Source organism: Mixophyes fleayi, chromosome 7, assembly GCF_038048845.1.
Source record: "Mixophyes fleayi isolate aMixFle1 chromosome 7, aMixFle1.hap1, whole genome shotgun sequence".
Taxonomy (NCBI): Eukaryota; Metazoa; Chordata; class Amphibia; order Anura; family Limnodynastidae; genus Mixophyes; species Mixophyes fleayi.
The window spans coordinates 55796072-55814858 of NC_134408.1; the positions used below are offsets into that span (position 1 = coordinate 55796072).

At 36.0% G+C, this 18787-nt stretch overlaps 1 protein-coding gene across 6 annotated transcripts in view; it reads right to left on the minus strand.

Moving 5' to 3' along the window:
• The window catches only part of RBFOX1 (RNA binding fox-1 homolog 1), a 522788-nt gene that overhangs the window by 217661 nt on the left and 286340 nt on the right, over nucleotides 1-18787 (minus strand). For all 6 annotated transcript variants that reach the window (XM_075179846.1, XM_075179848.1, XM_075179845.1 and 3 more), the window contains exon 2: nucleotides 7071-7313. In XM_075179846.1, the coding sequence (XP_075035947.1) occupies nucleotides 7071-7313 (243 nt within the window). The remainder of the gene's footprint in view (nucleotides 1-7070; nucleotides 7314-18787) is intronic.

Genomic DNA, 18787 nt, shown 5'->3' on the forward strand with positions numbered 1-18787 from the left:
GGCAAAGACGCTATAATTGGGAGGGAGGCTAAGCACGCTCTGCCATTTAAACTGGGCCATCCTTTCAATAGGAATGCTGCAATGGGAGCAAACTTCCCCCCACAGAGATTGGTGATTGCAGTCATGTATAGTCTATATCATAATTATCTTTTAATACAATAATAGTACTTGTTCCAATCTTTACACCTCCTTTTGATCCTATTATTTTTTTTATTTTTACTCTGCATACCCCTAGTCTAGCCCCACAACACTTATCCCTTTATTCCCATCCTCTTCTCATCCACATTTGTCTTCTACTGTTGAAGTTTAATAATTGGACGAAGGCGGTAATCAATAATTTCTGTACACTACAATCGATTGCAATGCAATTAAAATGCAATGTAATCATTATCGTAGCAACATGTCAATAAATTGAATGTATTTCTATCATTTAATATAAAATATAATGTGTCAACAAAGCTAATTTATGTTTTCAACATATTAATTGTACCAAGTTTGGTCTCATTCTGTTCGCATTCGCATGAGAACATTTCTGGTATTATATGTGAAGCTTTCGCTCATTGCAAACGCTAGTCATAACTAACTTTTATACACCAAATAGCAAATCCAGAGATGTCATTAAAGAACCAGTTTATACAGGTCTAGAGGTGGGGACCTGAGGAAAGGACACCTGGCCACACATGGAAAGATGACCCCCGCCTCAAGGAACAATGACCAGAGGAATCAACCAATGGGGCATTGAGTTCTTATGAGGTCACAACCCATCAACCTATGAATCTGGAACTTAATAATGTAACTGTGTATCTTTGTGATGTTACTACTTTTTATGACTGTACAGTGTATAAAAATGTTCTCCTGTGGCTTTGGAAACCAGAACATTCTGCTAGAAGCTTGTGTCAGTGCTGACTGCACAAGCGTATGCATTCAATACTTTGCCTGTAATCTATTTTGCGAATAAAACTCTTGTGCTTTGGAACCACAGTGATCAATTCGGAAAATCTAAATTTCCTACAATACATTTGGATGTAACACTATATTTGCCACTTACATATCACATATGTTCCTTATTTCCTCTTCCTATTCTCACTTTCGCTCATTTCTGTATCTTACAAAACTAGACTTCTCATCCCTTTTTACAAAACACACCTAATTGCATTTAATATTTCCTTTCCTTTCCTTTCTCTTTTCCAATACTCATATGTATCCCTTTACATCTAAGCATCTAACTTCTCAAACAATTAGCACCTAATAGTCAGAAACATAACTGGAGAATAGCACCGCCCAACATGTCAATCCATAGGACCACCAACAGCGTTTTATGGCTGCGATAGGATGAGTTTTACTTTTCTAGTCTCACTAAGTGGAGGACACCGTATTTTGCTGTGCTTACACAGGCTCCCTACCCACACAGCTGAGGACATTAGTATACCTAACACTCCTGAATACAAGTGTGAGAGAAAGTGGGTATTGCGACAATAAAACAGGGAGGTCTAATGTCATCCATGTATACATGCATTGTACTAGCATTTAAAACACTAATAAAGGCATGTATTTTGATCCCAAAGGGTATGAGGCCTAAGGTTCTTTTTGCACGTCAGGACCAATAAAAGAAAAAAAGCTAGATTTGATATCCATGGTACAGGACAATTTTATTAACATGTATTGTGTTATAAATGATGTACAGTTCTAAGGCACTCCCCCTACAAATATTGTGTAGTTCATTACAATTTTAGAGTAAAAAAAAATAATTTTTGAGACCTGGTGGGGCCACTGGAATGGACATTTAGCAATTGCTTTAACTATACTGAACCTAGGCTTTAAATACCATGTTGGAGGTGTAATACAGTGAGTGTAAAACTGATAACAGTTTTACACATTAAGAATGGTCGCCACATCTTATGAGATATAAACTGCACTGTAGCGTTTTGCTCAACCTTTGCTAGGTCCTTGTTCCTTCTACACTGGTTCATTTTATCCAGGGAGCACAGAAGTGGGTACAGAAAACACAAGTGGATATCACACAAACCGTTCACCCTAAAGATCCAAGCTATTTGTGTAAAATGATTTTTATTCTTAAAAGCCATAAAATATTAGTAAAACTATGTTTTATATGGAAAGTTGACATATCAGTGTGTCTTATGCCAAGTTACTAACATTTTGAAAAGCAAATCCTGCAGAATAATAGAATTAAGTGGCATTATCCTATTTGAGCTAATATCATCCGTATCATAAATATTTCCAAGTGCTTAACGTGTTCTGAATAATTACACTAATTTAGTTGTTTGAAGTGTAGTAATATGCAGATAGAGAGGTTGTGTCAAAACAAATTCAATTCATTACCTAGGCTATTAAATAATGAAATGCAGTAAGTAAGCAATGTGTAAAATCTATCCACGGATGGCTCATGAATATTGGATTTTTAAAACTGCACCATATGGACTAACACATTGCAAGATAAGGGTCATACTCTGATATTTAGAATTATTTGTCAGGCTTAGAAGATAAGCTTATTGTAGTTAATCTAGGGGCTATGTGTAAACGTGACAGAACCTCTGTAAGCTGTGTATGAAAAAAGAACGGGCCTGTAACTATTTTTTTAAGGGCTAAACTGACTAATGTATATTGGCTCAATGCTGTATTCTCAAGAATGAACCAATTCCATTCTAACTTCAGACTTTGAAAGTCACAATTCATTAATGGATTATAGCTAATATTACAGGAATGCTTCTTAAAATGTAAATGACTCATAGATCCTCTCTTTGTACAAATATTACAATTTAGGCATAGTGCATAGATATTTGTTTGCTAGTACTCATTTTCTTTAATGCACAAAGCACATTACAAGGATATTAATCCACTCTCTATTCCCACTCTTATTTGCTGCTGATGGTTTATATTGTATATGGTCTGCCTCACCATGATAGATAGATAGATAGATAGATCACAGTGCTTCTCATAAGAGTAAATCGAATGTATTGAAAAGCAGTGCCAGTGCCAAGCAGTGCTGTAAGATGAAAAGAACAGTGGGACTTAAGAGATAACTGGCACCAGCGCTTTGCTGTGATCCTAGGTGACTATGGGAACAACTAACTGCTGCCTTGCCACTTATTAAAAAAGAGGTGAATATCTAGTTCTCCTGCCAATATAGAGTTTTTGCATGGTCTGTCTTGTTAAGGGTAGCTTCCAAAACTCTTCTCAGGTCAAAGTCTTACATTGCGCTAAACTGCAAAAGGAATTGCTGAATGCATCTTGCCCTAGAAATCAGTGTCCTGTGCTGTGAGATACACCACTTTGGACCTTATCCTGGTTTGTCACTTAGGAAAGCTAAGGTGTCAGATAAGAGGGGTGCCCCTCTGTTAATACTGAGCTATGCTATCCCACCATTTCCAGGGGGTAAATGTATCAAGCTGAGAGTTTTCCATATGAAAGTTTGAAGAGTGGAGATGTTGCCTATAGCAACCAATCAGATTTTTGCTATCATTTTGTAGAATGTACTAAATAAATGATAACTAGAATCTGATTGGTTTTTAAAACCCGCCGGAAAAACTTTCAGCTTGATACATTTACCCCTAGGTGTGATTTTTTTTTTAGGATCATAAAGACTGTTATGATGAACATTGCATCCTTTAGCCTACTAGTAATGTGTTGACATAGACGGATAGCATTTTTGTGCCCATGGTCCAACAACTGCATATTCAGCCACAGAAGTTTAATATGATATGACCCAGACCGGGTCCAAAAATAAGGTTACAATATGAAAATAGATTACTAACTTTAAGCTGGAAACAAATGTCTATGTAAACAAACTCACCCCACCTTACAGTAATGGAGAAGAATGGCACAGATTGCAAATTGAAGAACCTCCATAAAAGGCTGGTCGATCTTTCGGATCTAGACCTTTCTATTTTCAGAAAGTCTGTGATTATAGAACGACATTTTAACTGGTCTTTACTGAAACTTCTTTGAGTCACAAACACTGTGCTATCAAAATTGAGTGATCTGGAAATCATTGTTAACACAACTGAACTTAGCTGGCTAAAACCTATTGTGCAGTGCTGCAGTAGCAGTAGCGTCTCAATGCAACTCTTCTGAGAAGAGTGCTCGTTAGATTAGGCAATTAACACTTTATTTCCAGATTGCTCAATTTAGAGAATCATTGTTTATTCACCAATAGCTTTGATATTTGGCCAGTTATACAACAATTTAACTAGGGGTTAATTATACAAAAAAAATCTATATGAATTAAATTAACAATGCAACAGTTGAATCTCAAATTTAACATGTTAATTTATACAGGTACACTATATAGAAATCAGTAACAAATGACAATATCAAGACAAAGGGGGGTATTCAATTGTCCGCGGGTTCGAGCGCGGAAAAACTAATACCGTTAATACGGTAATCTCTCGCTGGATTTCAGCTCGCAGCTCAGCTGAAATCCAGCGAATAAATTACCGTATTAACGGTTTTCCCGCGCAGGATTACCGTAATAACAGTAATCCTGCGCGGACCGCAGGATTTTCAGCAATCCCGCGGACAATTGAATATGCCCCAAAGTGTTTTGTTCTAACTTAAGGTGACTTGCTTTATGCTGGTGCTTAAGAAAGACATTGGATTCCTGCAACTCCCAAAAAATATGCAGCTATAAATCTGTCTTTGTCAGCAAAATATTGCATAGGTAAATATTATTTAAATTAAAAGAGTAGTGGATACACTTATCAGGTACCCAATGGAGGTAACAAAACATACAGGGCCTCATTTATAGTTGGATGTAAGAAAATTCACTGCTCAGTCCTGACTTTCATCCAGCCAGGTATCATTAATACCCACTACATCATAATTCTTACAGCAACATTATTTATAATGTCCTTATTTGGTTTAGAAGGCACCTAGCATTTTTTATCATGCATTTGATATTTGTATTGCCAATTTTAATTATAATCAAATCCTTATTGCCTTTTCTACGCCCTCCCCATTTCAATCGACTAAGTCCTATTCTCTATCTACACTATATGCCAGATTACTTCTATTGTCAACCCCCCCATTTCCTAGTTTAAAATCTGCTACAATAATTTAATGATCTTTTTCTATAGCTCTGCTGCACACTCCCCATTGAGGTAAAGCCCATGCCTACTGTATGACCTGTAACCAGAAGAGAAATTGGCCCAGTTCTCCAAAACCCTGCTTCTCAACCACTTATTAACCTCCCTAAACTGCTGTTGTCTTTCAGGTGTAATACCAGGAAGCGCTGTTATTTCAGAAAATACTGTTTTAGAGGCTCTTTTTTATGTTGACAGCCTAATTCTCTAAGTTAATTTTGTAGGACTATCCATATAATTCTTACTTTGTCATTGCTACTGATATGTATCATAACCTCAGGTCCTTCCCAACCCCTCCCATCAATTTATTGTTCTAATCCATGAATACCCGGGAAATAGCAAACGTTTCAGAACTACTAGAGCCAGCATCATATTAACCTATCTGCCCCTCTAATTACTGAATCCCGTACCACCAGCTTGTTTGTCCCCCATTACACTCCCGTTCCCATCTTTACTTGAGCACAACTGGTATAAACAGTTTATTAATAAAATAGCATTATAGGTTGCTGACATATATAAAGTACACACAAAATACACCAATAACAACACAAAAATAAACCACAACCTTTTACAGAAACGTGCTACAGGGACAAAAATTATAATGATATACCTTACTTTTCTATTTCTTGTGTTGAGCTATGTCCTTGCATTGAACTATGAACATATTCAAACAGTTGCCAGAAAAAGCAAATCCTCATACAGCTCAGAAACCTCTCCTTGCTTTGCACTTATGGGGTATATTTACTAAACTGGGAGTTTGAAAAAGTGGAGATGTTGCCTATAGCAAACAATCACATTCTAGTAATCATTTATTTAGTACAGTCTACAAAATGACAGCTAAAATCTGATTGGTTGCTATAGGCAACATCTCCACTTTTTCAAACCCGCAGTTTAGTAAATATACCCCTTGGTGTAGTTTCAGTAAATTAATAAAAAGGTTCAAAACAATCATTATAACCATGTTCTAAGCATTATATAATACTCTTTCTGCAGGCAGAACCTAAAAGTGTTTATTTTCACTTTATTATTGCTTTTACATGGAATACAATATTAGATAGAATGAGAATCTAATTTTGTACAAAGTTCTATGTACCTGATTTTGGAGTAGATAGAGCATTAAAGAAAACAAATCTTTATACCTAGTGATTACTTTATGCATACTAAATCCTACAGATTTATTTATTTTTGTTGGTCTATCAAAAATACTTAAGAGAACTGGAGCACCCTAAAAATACTTTGCTAAATGATCCATTGTACAGGGTGATGCATAAGGTTGTATTATATCTCTGAGGAATCAGAAGATTTTATCTAGTTCCTCACTACATTCCCAGTTTCCAGTAATTTCGAACTAACCATGTGATATCTAATATGCTGTCACTAATACATACTTGCCAACTCCGAAATTCGGGTCGGTCTCACGGACTCCCGGGAGGTCTGGCAAGTCTCCAGCATCCCGCAATTGTGGGGGTTGTGGGGTTAAAGTGACGCGATTCGCAGTGAATCACGTAATTTTGGCCCTGGCCCCGCGACAAAACAGCATATTTGTCACGGGGGGGCCAAAATGACACATTTGGACACGCACCGCCCCCTCCCGCCCTCTAGACATGCCCCTATCCCGGATACAACTTGCCAAAAGTAGGCAAGTATGCACTAACATCTGATATTACCCCTGCTGCTTGGTCACATCTCCCAAACTATTATATTTCTCAGCACTTATGTGACAAACAGTGACAAAAACAATGGCACTCTGAGGTAGGGTTAAATATTGTCAGCAGCGTCAGTAACACTTTACAAAAGGCTAACTTAAAATTGGTATAGCATAAGAGCAATAGATAAATAAGATTTACAGTATATATAATGTATACCTTTAATAAATCTCTGTAAAAAAAAAAATTTTTATTTAGACTCTTTAGAATTTTCCTGATATGGTCACTTTCTCTACTAATACAAAAGCTGTAAGTATTAACTTACTGTTGCTGTGCCAGAGACAGTTTGTGCATTTGTATCCGTGGCACTCTGTTCAGAGTGTGTCTGCGCCGGAGGGTACAAACTTAACGTGTGCTCTGGAACTGTGGACTGGCCTGTGTAGTCTGGAGCTGGGTGGGGATGTGGAGTTGTATATTCTGCCGGAATACCATTTTGTGGTGGGGCAAACTGAGCAGAGGCATAAGGTTGCGCCATTGTGTCGGGAGGTGCTGTAGCTTCCTGATTACCCTGGGAGAGAGAGAAAATACAGGCAATTAGCATACGCTATTCAAAGTAAAAAAAAATTAAGTATGAACTATATCAGCATAGGCTTGGCAGGAAAAAATGGACAATAAGTAATATTTGAAATACTTAATATTATTTAAATACTACTAGATTTTACAAATATTAAAGGCTGCATAGCCAAATTTGATGGTTGTGGCTGATATTGTTTATTTTTAAATGAAACCATCAAACAAACATTTGATCTACAAACAGAAAAAAATATTTAGTCTCTGTTTAAATAGGCGGCTAAGGTATTTCACCACCGCTTTAAATTCTCTGATTACATTTCAGGCTTTTTGTAAATGCACAATGTAGGTTGTTCATGTGCCAGGTGGCAGTCCTAAAATCACATCAGTACATCACAGTCTTTATTACTGCAATAGCATGTGGCCTTTATGACTGCAGTAGAGAATTATGTTTTAAACTCATAGATTATTCCTTTGGTAAACAAGTTGTTTTGTCTGCAAGTGAATAACCTGAAGCATGACATTTAAATGATGATATAAATATTTCAAAGACAACAGGATTGTATCTCATTGAACATGTGCCTTGCTAGTATTTAATATTTTACTGCCTTGAGTTTCACCTAATGCAACCAACATACAAAACTCAGTATCATCTGATAAGTGAATGTGATCACTTCCCTCTATACAGCAACATGTTTTGTTCTCAATATTCATACATACTTATTTAGTTTTAAAAACTGGAGATTAATAAAATGTGCCAGTGTGTGATATATGGGCAGCACGGTGGCTAAATGGTTAGCACTTCTGTCTCACAGCACTGGGGTCATGAGTTCAATTCCCGACCATGGCCTTATCTGTGTGGAGTTTGTATGTTCTCTCCGTGTTTGCGTGGGTTTCCTCTGGGTGCTCCGGTTTCCTCCCACACTCCAAAAACATACTGGTAGGTTAATTGGCTACCATCAAAATTGACCCTAGTCTCTGTCTGTCTGTGTGTGTATGTTAGGGAAATTAGACTGTAAGCTCCAATGGGGCAGGGACTGATGTGAATGAGTTCTCTGTACAGCGCTGCAAAATCAGTGGCACTATATAAATAAATGGTGATGATGATGATATATACACTTGTGTATACATGCAGGACCTGACACATCCAAAGGGCACTGATCTCCTCTTTTCAAACTTGCTCCTCCCTATGGCTGTCAAATTCATTAATTAGCATTTAAAGCAAATGGTGTGTACAGCTAATTTAATTTGGGTATTTGATGGTATCATTGTGGCCCCTTTAGTATATATTAAGTCATCTATCAGTACACATTTTTCCTTTTTATTTAGCCATGCAAAGCATTGTTGCCTCTGTCCTAATATTTTTTTTATCACTGACAACACTCCTGCTTGTACCAGCAGTTAGTATTTTTCATTAGTTTAATTGCATTTGGTTAATTTTGCAGACTGATAGGATTTTCACATACAAAAAAATGTACACTAACAAGCCAGCCAAAGCTATAAATACAGAGTAATGCTCTTAACACATAGGAATAACAGTACATACTCCTACTCTATGCTTTTGAAAAACAGCCAAGTTAAATTACAAAATACAATTTGAGAAAAACTTAGTCAGCTAGTCAAATGATTTGGATGGTGATGATGCAAGATTCAACTATACACATTGCTCTTCCCTATTCAAGTTCTAATTTTGTCTTATCACCAAAATATGCATTATAACATTCTCCTTAAAGGAATAAATGTTTCAGTTTTGGGCGCACAATTATTGCACTGCTTGAAATTTATTTATTATATAGTCACAACTAAAGGAGTTAAAGTCATTTAAAAGTGTCTCCTTTAAATCTACATCATTTGATTACTACATACTGAAATCACTGTACAATAATATTACCCAGCTAGTTTTTTTTGTGTACACTGTTTATGTAAATTAATACCTCCTAAGGTTATTTTGTGCCTATGCAAAGCAAAGAAATGGGAGAATAGTGGATAACACCATTTCTAAATTAGATCTTTTGCCTGCCTAAAAATCTCATTGCACGCTGAAATAGTGAACGCATTCAAATATACTCTAACATTACTGCCTACTGCTCATTTTAGTACCCTGTCCATCTAAAATAATCTTGTATATTCTATAATCTAATTGTAACTATCTCTTAAATGACAAGGCATAGTGTTTATGCAGGGTATACACTAGAGCAGGGTTTCCCAAACCCAGTCCTCAGGGCTCCCTAACAGTGTAGGTTTTCCATATCTCCTTGCTGGAGCACAGGTGTATTCATTACTGACTGACACATTGTAACAGATCCACATGTGGTCCTAATTATGTCACATGTGATCCGGAAAACCTGCACTGTTAGGAAGCCCTAAAGACTGGGTTTGGGAAACCCTGCACTAGAGGGTTTTCTGCCGATTATCGGGCCAATCACCTTATATACGACTGTTCGGCCCAATATTGCATTAGTGTGTACACTGTAACGATGAGCGATTATCACTCCAAAGTAGATCATTAAACCAAACTAAAAATCTCATTCAAAGATGGAATGATGTTGTTCCAATTCTACAGTGTGTATGCTCTCACGTTCAGGATCTCCATAGTGTTTACATGATCTTTTCAGTAGATGCTTATGACAGATGAAGAGCACAGATCTGAAGGTAAATCATGTAAAACGCGTATAGTGTGTACACATTAATCTACATGTTGATTGGGACTTTTTTAATCAGTTGTTGGTAAAATCTTTATAAATAACACATCGGGAGAAGATTTCTGTAATGTGTACCCAGCCTTATTCCACACAGTCAAACAGAGAGCACAAATGGATCCTATCTAAGGTAAGAATTATAATCACATATAATAAAATGTATTTTGATTTAAAAAAAACAGTCAATGTAAATAAATACCACATAAAATAATCAATAAAAAATATTAGTAAAACATAATTTATATATCAAGTGGTCTGGACCCATTCTGATTATATGGTGTATTGTATAAAAAAACCATCTCTGAGAAAACCCACACTGTCAGTGGAGAAACGCGTCAGATTATACTCTATCTAATCGTGATCAGAGGACTCTATTTTGATTGCTTATATTGAACAGACTGAACGAGACATTTCTATTCCACTTTGGATCCTTTCCACTACTATTGCAAAATCCTTTCACAGAGTCCAGAGTTGAGAAAGATCATTGCAGCAAGACAAATACTTTTAACTATAGAAGATAGATTCGATATGTAGCTCTGGCAGGTGGAGTTCTAAGCCGCAGGCAAGACTTCATGAATCAGATGTTCTAATTGTATTATTGTAATGTACTATTCCTAAACGGCATAAGGGCTGATGCAATATTTGAGAGATTGTAACCTCAAAATATCTGTGATTTACATAAAACTGTGTTATACATTTCTTAATTGGTGCATGGATTATATTTAATACGATCGCGAAGTGTTGACCTTATATTATCATCAGTCCAAGATTATGGTATAAAGTACTTCCATGATTTTTTCTTGTTCCCTATATGGGCACTATAGGTGTTTTTTATACAATAGACCATAAAATCAGAATGGTTCCGGATTAATTGATATATGAATAATATTTTACTAATATTTTTATTGATTATTTTATGTTATATTTATTTATATTGACTGGTTTTTTTAGATCAAAATAAATAATATCATATGTGACTATGATTCTACGGTGGTATTCTTACCTTAGATAGGATCCATTTGTGTTCTCTCTTTGATTGTTTTATTTATTTATTCCCTATCGGAGTTGACACACAACTTCTATGAAGTATCAGCATTTTGATCTCTTTCCAAGTGTATCAATGAGTTATGAATTGTTTTCTGTTTAATGTTTTATAATAAACATAGCATAGATTATTTCCCCATTTGGGTGTAGCATTATTCCCCACAGACATGCCCATCATCATTGTTTCAACAAAGTAAAAACCTTCGTCTAGCCATACATGTTTTCAGAAGTAGCTTTATACATAATTAAAGAAATCTTCAATTAAAGAAAATTTAAATTATCACAGACGCTGTAATCTTTTTTTCTCAGGTATTGAATGAGTGATCACTTTATACACTATAACATGGTTACATTTTTGTTGCATGATTAGAATACACAAGCTTCAAGGAATTTCAATTTGACTACTACGATTAAAACTTTCCATCATTCCAGATTGTATTATCAATTGATTCAGACATCTACATCTGTTCATATTTGCTATATTGTCATAATCGATTGTCACACACACGCGTTTTAATGACAATTTGATTAGAAACAATTGAATATTATGATTGAATTTAAGCATATATGGTATCTTAATACCATGTATGGCCATCTTAATACCAGTCATGGCTACCTGTCATGTTCTATTGTAATAAATGGGAAAGGAAAGGAATGGGAGAGCACCAGGCTACTATCTGCAAACAGATTTCATTCCATTCCCCTGAAATCTCCAGCTCACAGATAGAGCATTAAAAACTTGAAATTGGTTTTCCATCTGGTAAGGCACGAGGAATGTTTACACCTTCCCTATGATCCCCACCGTTTGTTCAATGCAGCAAATGCACTTGATATATGCTTATTTTATCACAGCAGCAGAAAAGTCAATAGCAATAATTTTCAAATCATCTAATTATCAACTAGGAATAGGAGTTGTTTTTACTAATTGGTGCAGAGCTCCCTTTTAAAGAGTCTTGCAATCACTTAGTATAACAACACGAGGATCAAATTTGGGTACAGCCAAAGAAATAAATTATTTGTTTCTACAGTAAATACTATATTCGGGTCACATGCTTAAGCTGACAATTGTATTAAAGAAACTTGTATTGGTGTTAAAAAATATTAACAGTAGCTAACACATTTAATGCTTTCGTTTTATTGGACTAAATTGACAGTTTTAAGATATTAAAGTACAACTCCAATTTTGTTGAGTACAAATATTATATGGATATTGGCATGAGTTCAAAGATTTAGCAAGTTGCTGTACTGTATCTGCAGTGGTAACTGCCATAACAAAGTAATACAATTTGCCTTAGTATCTCTATTAATAACATGTTCCAGGTGCACAGGTTTGCTGACATTTTCAGTGCTCATTAAGGTAAAGGATATTCAATGCTGTTCGTGTTACAGGGAGAAAAAAAAATGAAATTCTACTATCCTGTAGTGTTAGCAAAATGGCAATCAAACATATGTCCTTTATGTTTTCCAAATTAAAAAATCTGTGCACACGTTGACTTTGACCTTATTCAATTTCTAGAAAGTTGTTAAACCCAGTGTAGGAGGAGATATATAAAGAATTAGATTGCATTGTGCCAAAAATACCTAGCATATAAAATTACCATGTGAAATATCCGCAAAGCCCAGGAAATAGATTTTCTGAAATAATTGTTGTCTGCTAAATGTGTCTCTGTTGAACCGAATTTTCTACCTGTGTGCATAGAAATGAAGGTAGGGATGTTGAAATCTAGAGTAAGAGCTAGATACTAAAACTCAACCAAGAACCTTAGAGCAAATATCTGAAATATAAAAAAACATCTTCTCGTACGAAGTAGCAGTTTATACCATCTGAACCTAATTTCTTCTCTGCACACTTCCCACCCGGGACAGTTTACTAAACAATAATGTCTAAAAAAAAAAAAATGATGACTGACAATACATAATAAGCATAGATCATGCTCTGAGTCTGTAATGCAAGAATTTGTATTGAGCAGCATTGCAAAGACAAAAATCCTGCATTGATGTTCACTGTGGGTACATCAATATGCTTAAGGGCTTCCACAAACCTTAATGAAGTGTGATACATTGCCATCTCCATCTACCACCGAGCGCTTTAGCACAGTGCTTAGCATTGCTGCCTCACAATGTTGTGGTCATGAGTTCAATTGTGACCAAGTTCCTATCTGTGTGGAATTTGTATCTTATCCCATTGTGTGCATGGGCAGTAGACGCAGCCGGGCACACACGCACATATCAATTAATTAATTAACAACCTCATGTGGCTGATTAAACCTCCTGTACCTACCTAATTCTCATTGGGCGCTTTATTTATTTAAGTCAGGGAGGGCTTAGCCTTCATGCCGGTTATAGCATTCACTACCTGTGTTTTTGCTGATCTGCTATTTTGTCTTCTGACTTTTGATTGATCTCCTGTTGTGACCCTTGCCTGAACTTTGGACCATGGCTGATTTCCTGTAGCCCCGACTGTAGCCCCTGCTATTTTTCTTGTGGCCCTGACCTCTGCTTGAATACTGGACTTGCTTTCTCGCTGCCAACCCTGACCCTTTGGCCTGTACCTAATTTCTCTGCCTGCAACAGACCCTTGACAATCCGCTCCTATCTTGGTTACTGCCTTCAATCAACAGATGCGCTATAGTATATAAACTTACACTATACATGGGCTTAAGATCTGGGGGCATCCAAGTACCTGTGAGCATATAGAGCTCTACAGGAAAGGTGAAGACCTCTGTCTCATGTTCTGAAAGTTCATTTCTATAGCCACTAGCCATAACACTACCACAGTCCATAAACAAACTGGTAGGTTAATTAGCTTCTGGCAAAATGGACCATAGTGTGTGTTCAGTAGGGAATTTGGACTGTAATCTCCAATGGGGCATAGACTTATGTGAATAACTATATATTCTCAATACAGTGCTACAATAATAATATTAATAAATGTATGGAATTTAATGCATTTCATGATATCATCAAGCAATTATGCAGAACGTCAGAGCAAAGCCTTCACTATAAAACAAACTATGGCATCTTAGGCGTTTCCAGCAGCTGTGGAACTACAAGTATCAGCAGGCCCATAGTGTTTAAATATGTGTTATTTTGTAGGTGTTGTTTCCTTATAGCATCTGCTTTGGGAGCGCCCTATAGTACAAAAGTCTTGGGAAAATGTTTAGTGTTGGAATTGGTGTTTCTGTCCCACTTGTAGATCCGGGACTATGTCTTGTTGGTCTGTATTTGAAGGATGTGGTAAACAGAACAATTAGACAATCTTTAATAAATATATTAAAGCTAGCTATAGTATATACAGCCCAATGTTCAGTCCCCCTAAAGTAGAACACTGGATACTCCTAGTAGGACTTGAGAAGTTTATGTATGCTAGCAGAAATTGTGATCTAAAATTTGAGAAAATATTGGATAGATGGATTCACTCTAGGGTTAAAAGTATTAAGCAGCGAATTCTGAAGTGACCGATGCAGAGGAAATTTAAAAAGGCAATGGCTTTCAAGGCAAAATTTGAAAGTCATTACCGTTTTAAATTTTTTCTGCAAAATAGCCGAATATCAGCGATGTGTTTTTTAATAAAAAATCATTTGAGAGAATTATTGTTTGCGAAAATTGTAAAACTATAGCTGAACTAATATGGGGTATATGATATACAAATATATGGCATCCTACAATGCATGTTGGGTATTATAGAAATTAAATTCTATTAAACTGTTACTGTTGCAGGCCTAACACTTTGGTTTTGCCATTGAAATGGAAATATATACCTTTTTTAGTTTTAAAAATTTAGCAATCCAGTACTAGTTGGTATTACAGCCACTTAACACTTCAATACACACTGTATACAAGTGTATTAGCCAATATTACACCAACTGGTGCAAGTCCTCAGACCACTCAAAATAACTCATTCTACCCTTTACAAAATGCTCTGCCCCCAAACTTACAACTTAATGCAGCAAACCCATGAAAAAAAATTGTTTTCTTTAACATAAAACACAGTGGAGGGCTTTATAAGAAGAAGCTTGTTAATTACTATTTTTCTAGGTTTGTTTCTTCAGGCTGCTATTAATGATTTATATTTATACACAGTTCCCAGTGTCTTGTGACTACCATGGCAACCACAGTCACATAGCACATGATGTAGTGAGCAAAGAGGCTTTGGAACATCGCTCTAAGCTGTCCCTGCATTGTAAAATCCTCACCCTCCTTCTTTCAAGTCTGCCTTTATATACCACGCTGAGAATTTTAGTCTGTGCCTACTTGTGACTTTCAGTCATACTTGTATGCTCTCCATAGAGATTTTGAAAAGGAGATAATGATAAGCTAAGAAAAATGATCAGATGTATGCTTAAAGTGTACTCTACTTGCTATTTAAAGAAAACAAATCTATATGGGATCGCCACTTTAATTTACAATTTCAGTTGCCTGTGCTGTATTAGTTTCTTAATTGTAAAACAACAATCTTTCTCACACTTTAATTAATACAGTAAAGGTAACTATGATAGTGATTTTAGTGGGGAGATCAGGGGCACAGAATTTTCTGCCTCATGCTACAATGTGCCAGGTTGCACCATTTGTTTAAATTAACCCCGTTCCATCTGTACACATCACAGTTTATATGTAGCATACTGCTCTGCTTCTATGTCCTGCTAAATGTGTAACAAGTTCCCCTTGTTGAGATTCCAGATGGTTTTTAAATTTGTCTGTTGTGATGTGCAATATTTGTCCTCACGTAAAAGATGGCAAATTTGCCTGGAAGCAACTCACGCTTATAAGTAATTAGTTGCTGCTCTGAAAGAACTCTGAAAAATGTTTTAAAGCAACAACATACAAGTGGGTGCTGTGCGGTTACCTACATTTTTGTCAATAAAAATATCCTCCAACACTTCCCCCTTTTCACTTGCCTGTTACACTGCTGCTCTCAATAGTAAAAGCAGCTGTTTCAGCTCATTGATTCTATTCTGCAGTGAGTCTTAGCTGCCCAGTTCTGCTGTCTTGTCAGTAACCTCTACAGGGGAATAGCCAATATGAAACTGCAAGCCTGATCAAACTGAATTTTCCAGCACCAAAGGAAGGTAGGAAAGCTCAACAAAGGAAAAGTGGAGGGATTTTTTTTTGTTGTCATTTTTGTGTTGATATATTTTTCTTTTAAAATATTTCCATCTTTGCAAGAACAGTCAATTTAAAAATATATATTTTTTGAAGTTTTTCAAATGACAAAATATTGTCCAAGGTGAAATAACAGATGTAAAAACCACTGCAACGAATGGTGTACAAATAGGTGGAGCTGGTAAGAATATAGAAAACTGTTTTACCTAGCCTCCAAATTTCTCCTTGTCATTTTGAGAAATCTGAAACGTTATTATCTACAAAACATGTATGACTTATTAAATCACATTATCGCCTATCTTCTCAAAAGACAGATAATAAATTTAGTTTACCACCTTTATTGATTATTGATTAAATAACCCCATGAACTGCTCTGAGGTTAGATGCTATTACACAACTAAGCTCTTTCACCCTTTGCTGCCACACAGAGCAGCTGTGCTATATTGCACTATATTACACTATTGTGGAAGGATAGCTTTACCTCTCCATCTGTTACAAGTCCAATTTGAGAATGATATCATTTATTCACATGACCTGAACTCCCTCTGTCAGCAGGGTCAGACATCAGCCAAAGCAGTGAAATCAATATGCCAAAAGCCAATACTGGGAGGTCAGATACTGCTGCAGGATATCCATCTCACAAACTCTATACTTTCATCTCCAGTATTTCCACCTCCTGTACCATATACACCTTTGGCACTAAGCTACAATAGGGCTCTTATCTGTCTTGTACCAGTGATTTTAAACATTTCATTAATGATTCTGTTTCAAGCCTGAAGATTGTGTTGGTGCTCAATAAAATGCATATAATAATTTTTTTATGAAGCTAAATAAAATATTTTTTCTCTCAGTCTCAAGCAACCTAAAAGGGCATAAAGAAAATGCACACTACCTGCAACAAAATACATGCTTTCTAGACATTCTATTGGCAAAATCAAACAGAAGTGAGGTAAACCACACTTAGGGGTCTATTTAACAAAAACATGACAAAGCCCCAAGTTGGCAATAGCCTATATACACCTTAGGATGGTGATAATGGGGGATAATACATAAAGAAAGACTTTATTTATGTAAATGAAGCCTTTCTTTGAATTGGAATGTTCCGATTTAATTAATTCTTTACTATATTTATTAAACATTTTATTCTTTTTTTTAAACAATTTTTTTATTTATTTCAGAATTCTGGAACTGGAAGCCCATATCTGGGCTTCCAGTTCCAGTGCACATGCGCGACTCAGCAAGCCGGGTTCACACATAAGCAGATCGACCAAAGGCTGGCTGGCGAAGCAGTAAGGGGGGAATTCAATTAGCCGCGTTACTGTTAAAAGTAATGTGGCCTGCACATTATTACCTGTTATTACGGTAATAGTGCACGTAATTACCGTTATTACAATAGTTTTAACACCGGCTTTTTGCTTGCAGGTCCCTGAGCTGCGAGCAGAAAGCCGGGTTAATATTACCGTAATAACGGTAATATCTTCAACGTGGCGGTATTTCGGGGGGAAATGAATTCCCCCCTAAGAGTCCTTTTACCAGTGCTAGCCAGTATCATATTATTCAGCTGTCCCGGTAATATTTAAATGGTAAATCTACAGAATTTATAATGTATTAGCATATCATTTATGTCTCTAGTTAACTTGGTTCTTGTTCTATAGATGTCTTCTGATTTGTTTTTAAATGCTTGCTAATAATGTCTACCTTAGATTTTAGATGTGAGTGCTACTCTGCACACCCCCAAACACACACATTCACATTGTTCTTACATTTAGGATTGCAATTTCTGAATAAGGCAAGTTCACTACTCCTTGTCATGTAAACATATTAGGAAATACTATTGTGACACTTTCCTATAACTCCCATCATTACATGGTTATAGAACTTGGGGCCTGGTTCATTAAGGATCTTAACTTGAGAAACTTCTAATTTCAGTCTCCTGGACAAAACCATGTTACATTGCAAGGGGTGGAAATTAGTATTCTGTTTTGCACATAAGTTAAATACTGACTGTTTTTTCATGTAGCACACAAATACTTGATAGCTTATTTGTACACTGAAATTTAAAGTTGATATTTGTGTGCTACATGAAAAAACAGGCAGTATTTAACTTATGTGCAAAACAGAATACTAATTTGCACCCCTTGCATTGTAACATTGTTTTGTCCAGGAGACTGAAATAAGAAGTTTCTCAAGTTGAGATCCTTAATGAATCAGGCCCTTAGTTATTATGTTTCTTTGTAGGGGGCTTTAAAATAATCTTCCCTAATGAATAAATTACTTATAAATTCCCAAGGAATATGAAATTATTACTATTTATTGCAGTGACATTGGCACCATAGCATTTTTTCATTTTGTTTACATTTTTTTCTGTAATGCATCAATAACGTTTTATAAACAAAGCAAACTAACAATTAAGAATAGTAAGGGCTGAAGGTGTTTTCGTGCTAAATAAAACTCCAAGTTTGACCTTGGTCAACAACACCACTAATGTATTATCTTTCTTACTATTATTGTTTTTTTTTAGCATGTCCACTTGCTTCTTTCTTTTAAAACAAACACTGTAAATAATATTTAACATTATTACATGTTATTTGAGAAATACAAAACCTACATGATTTGGGAGCTGCAT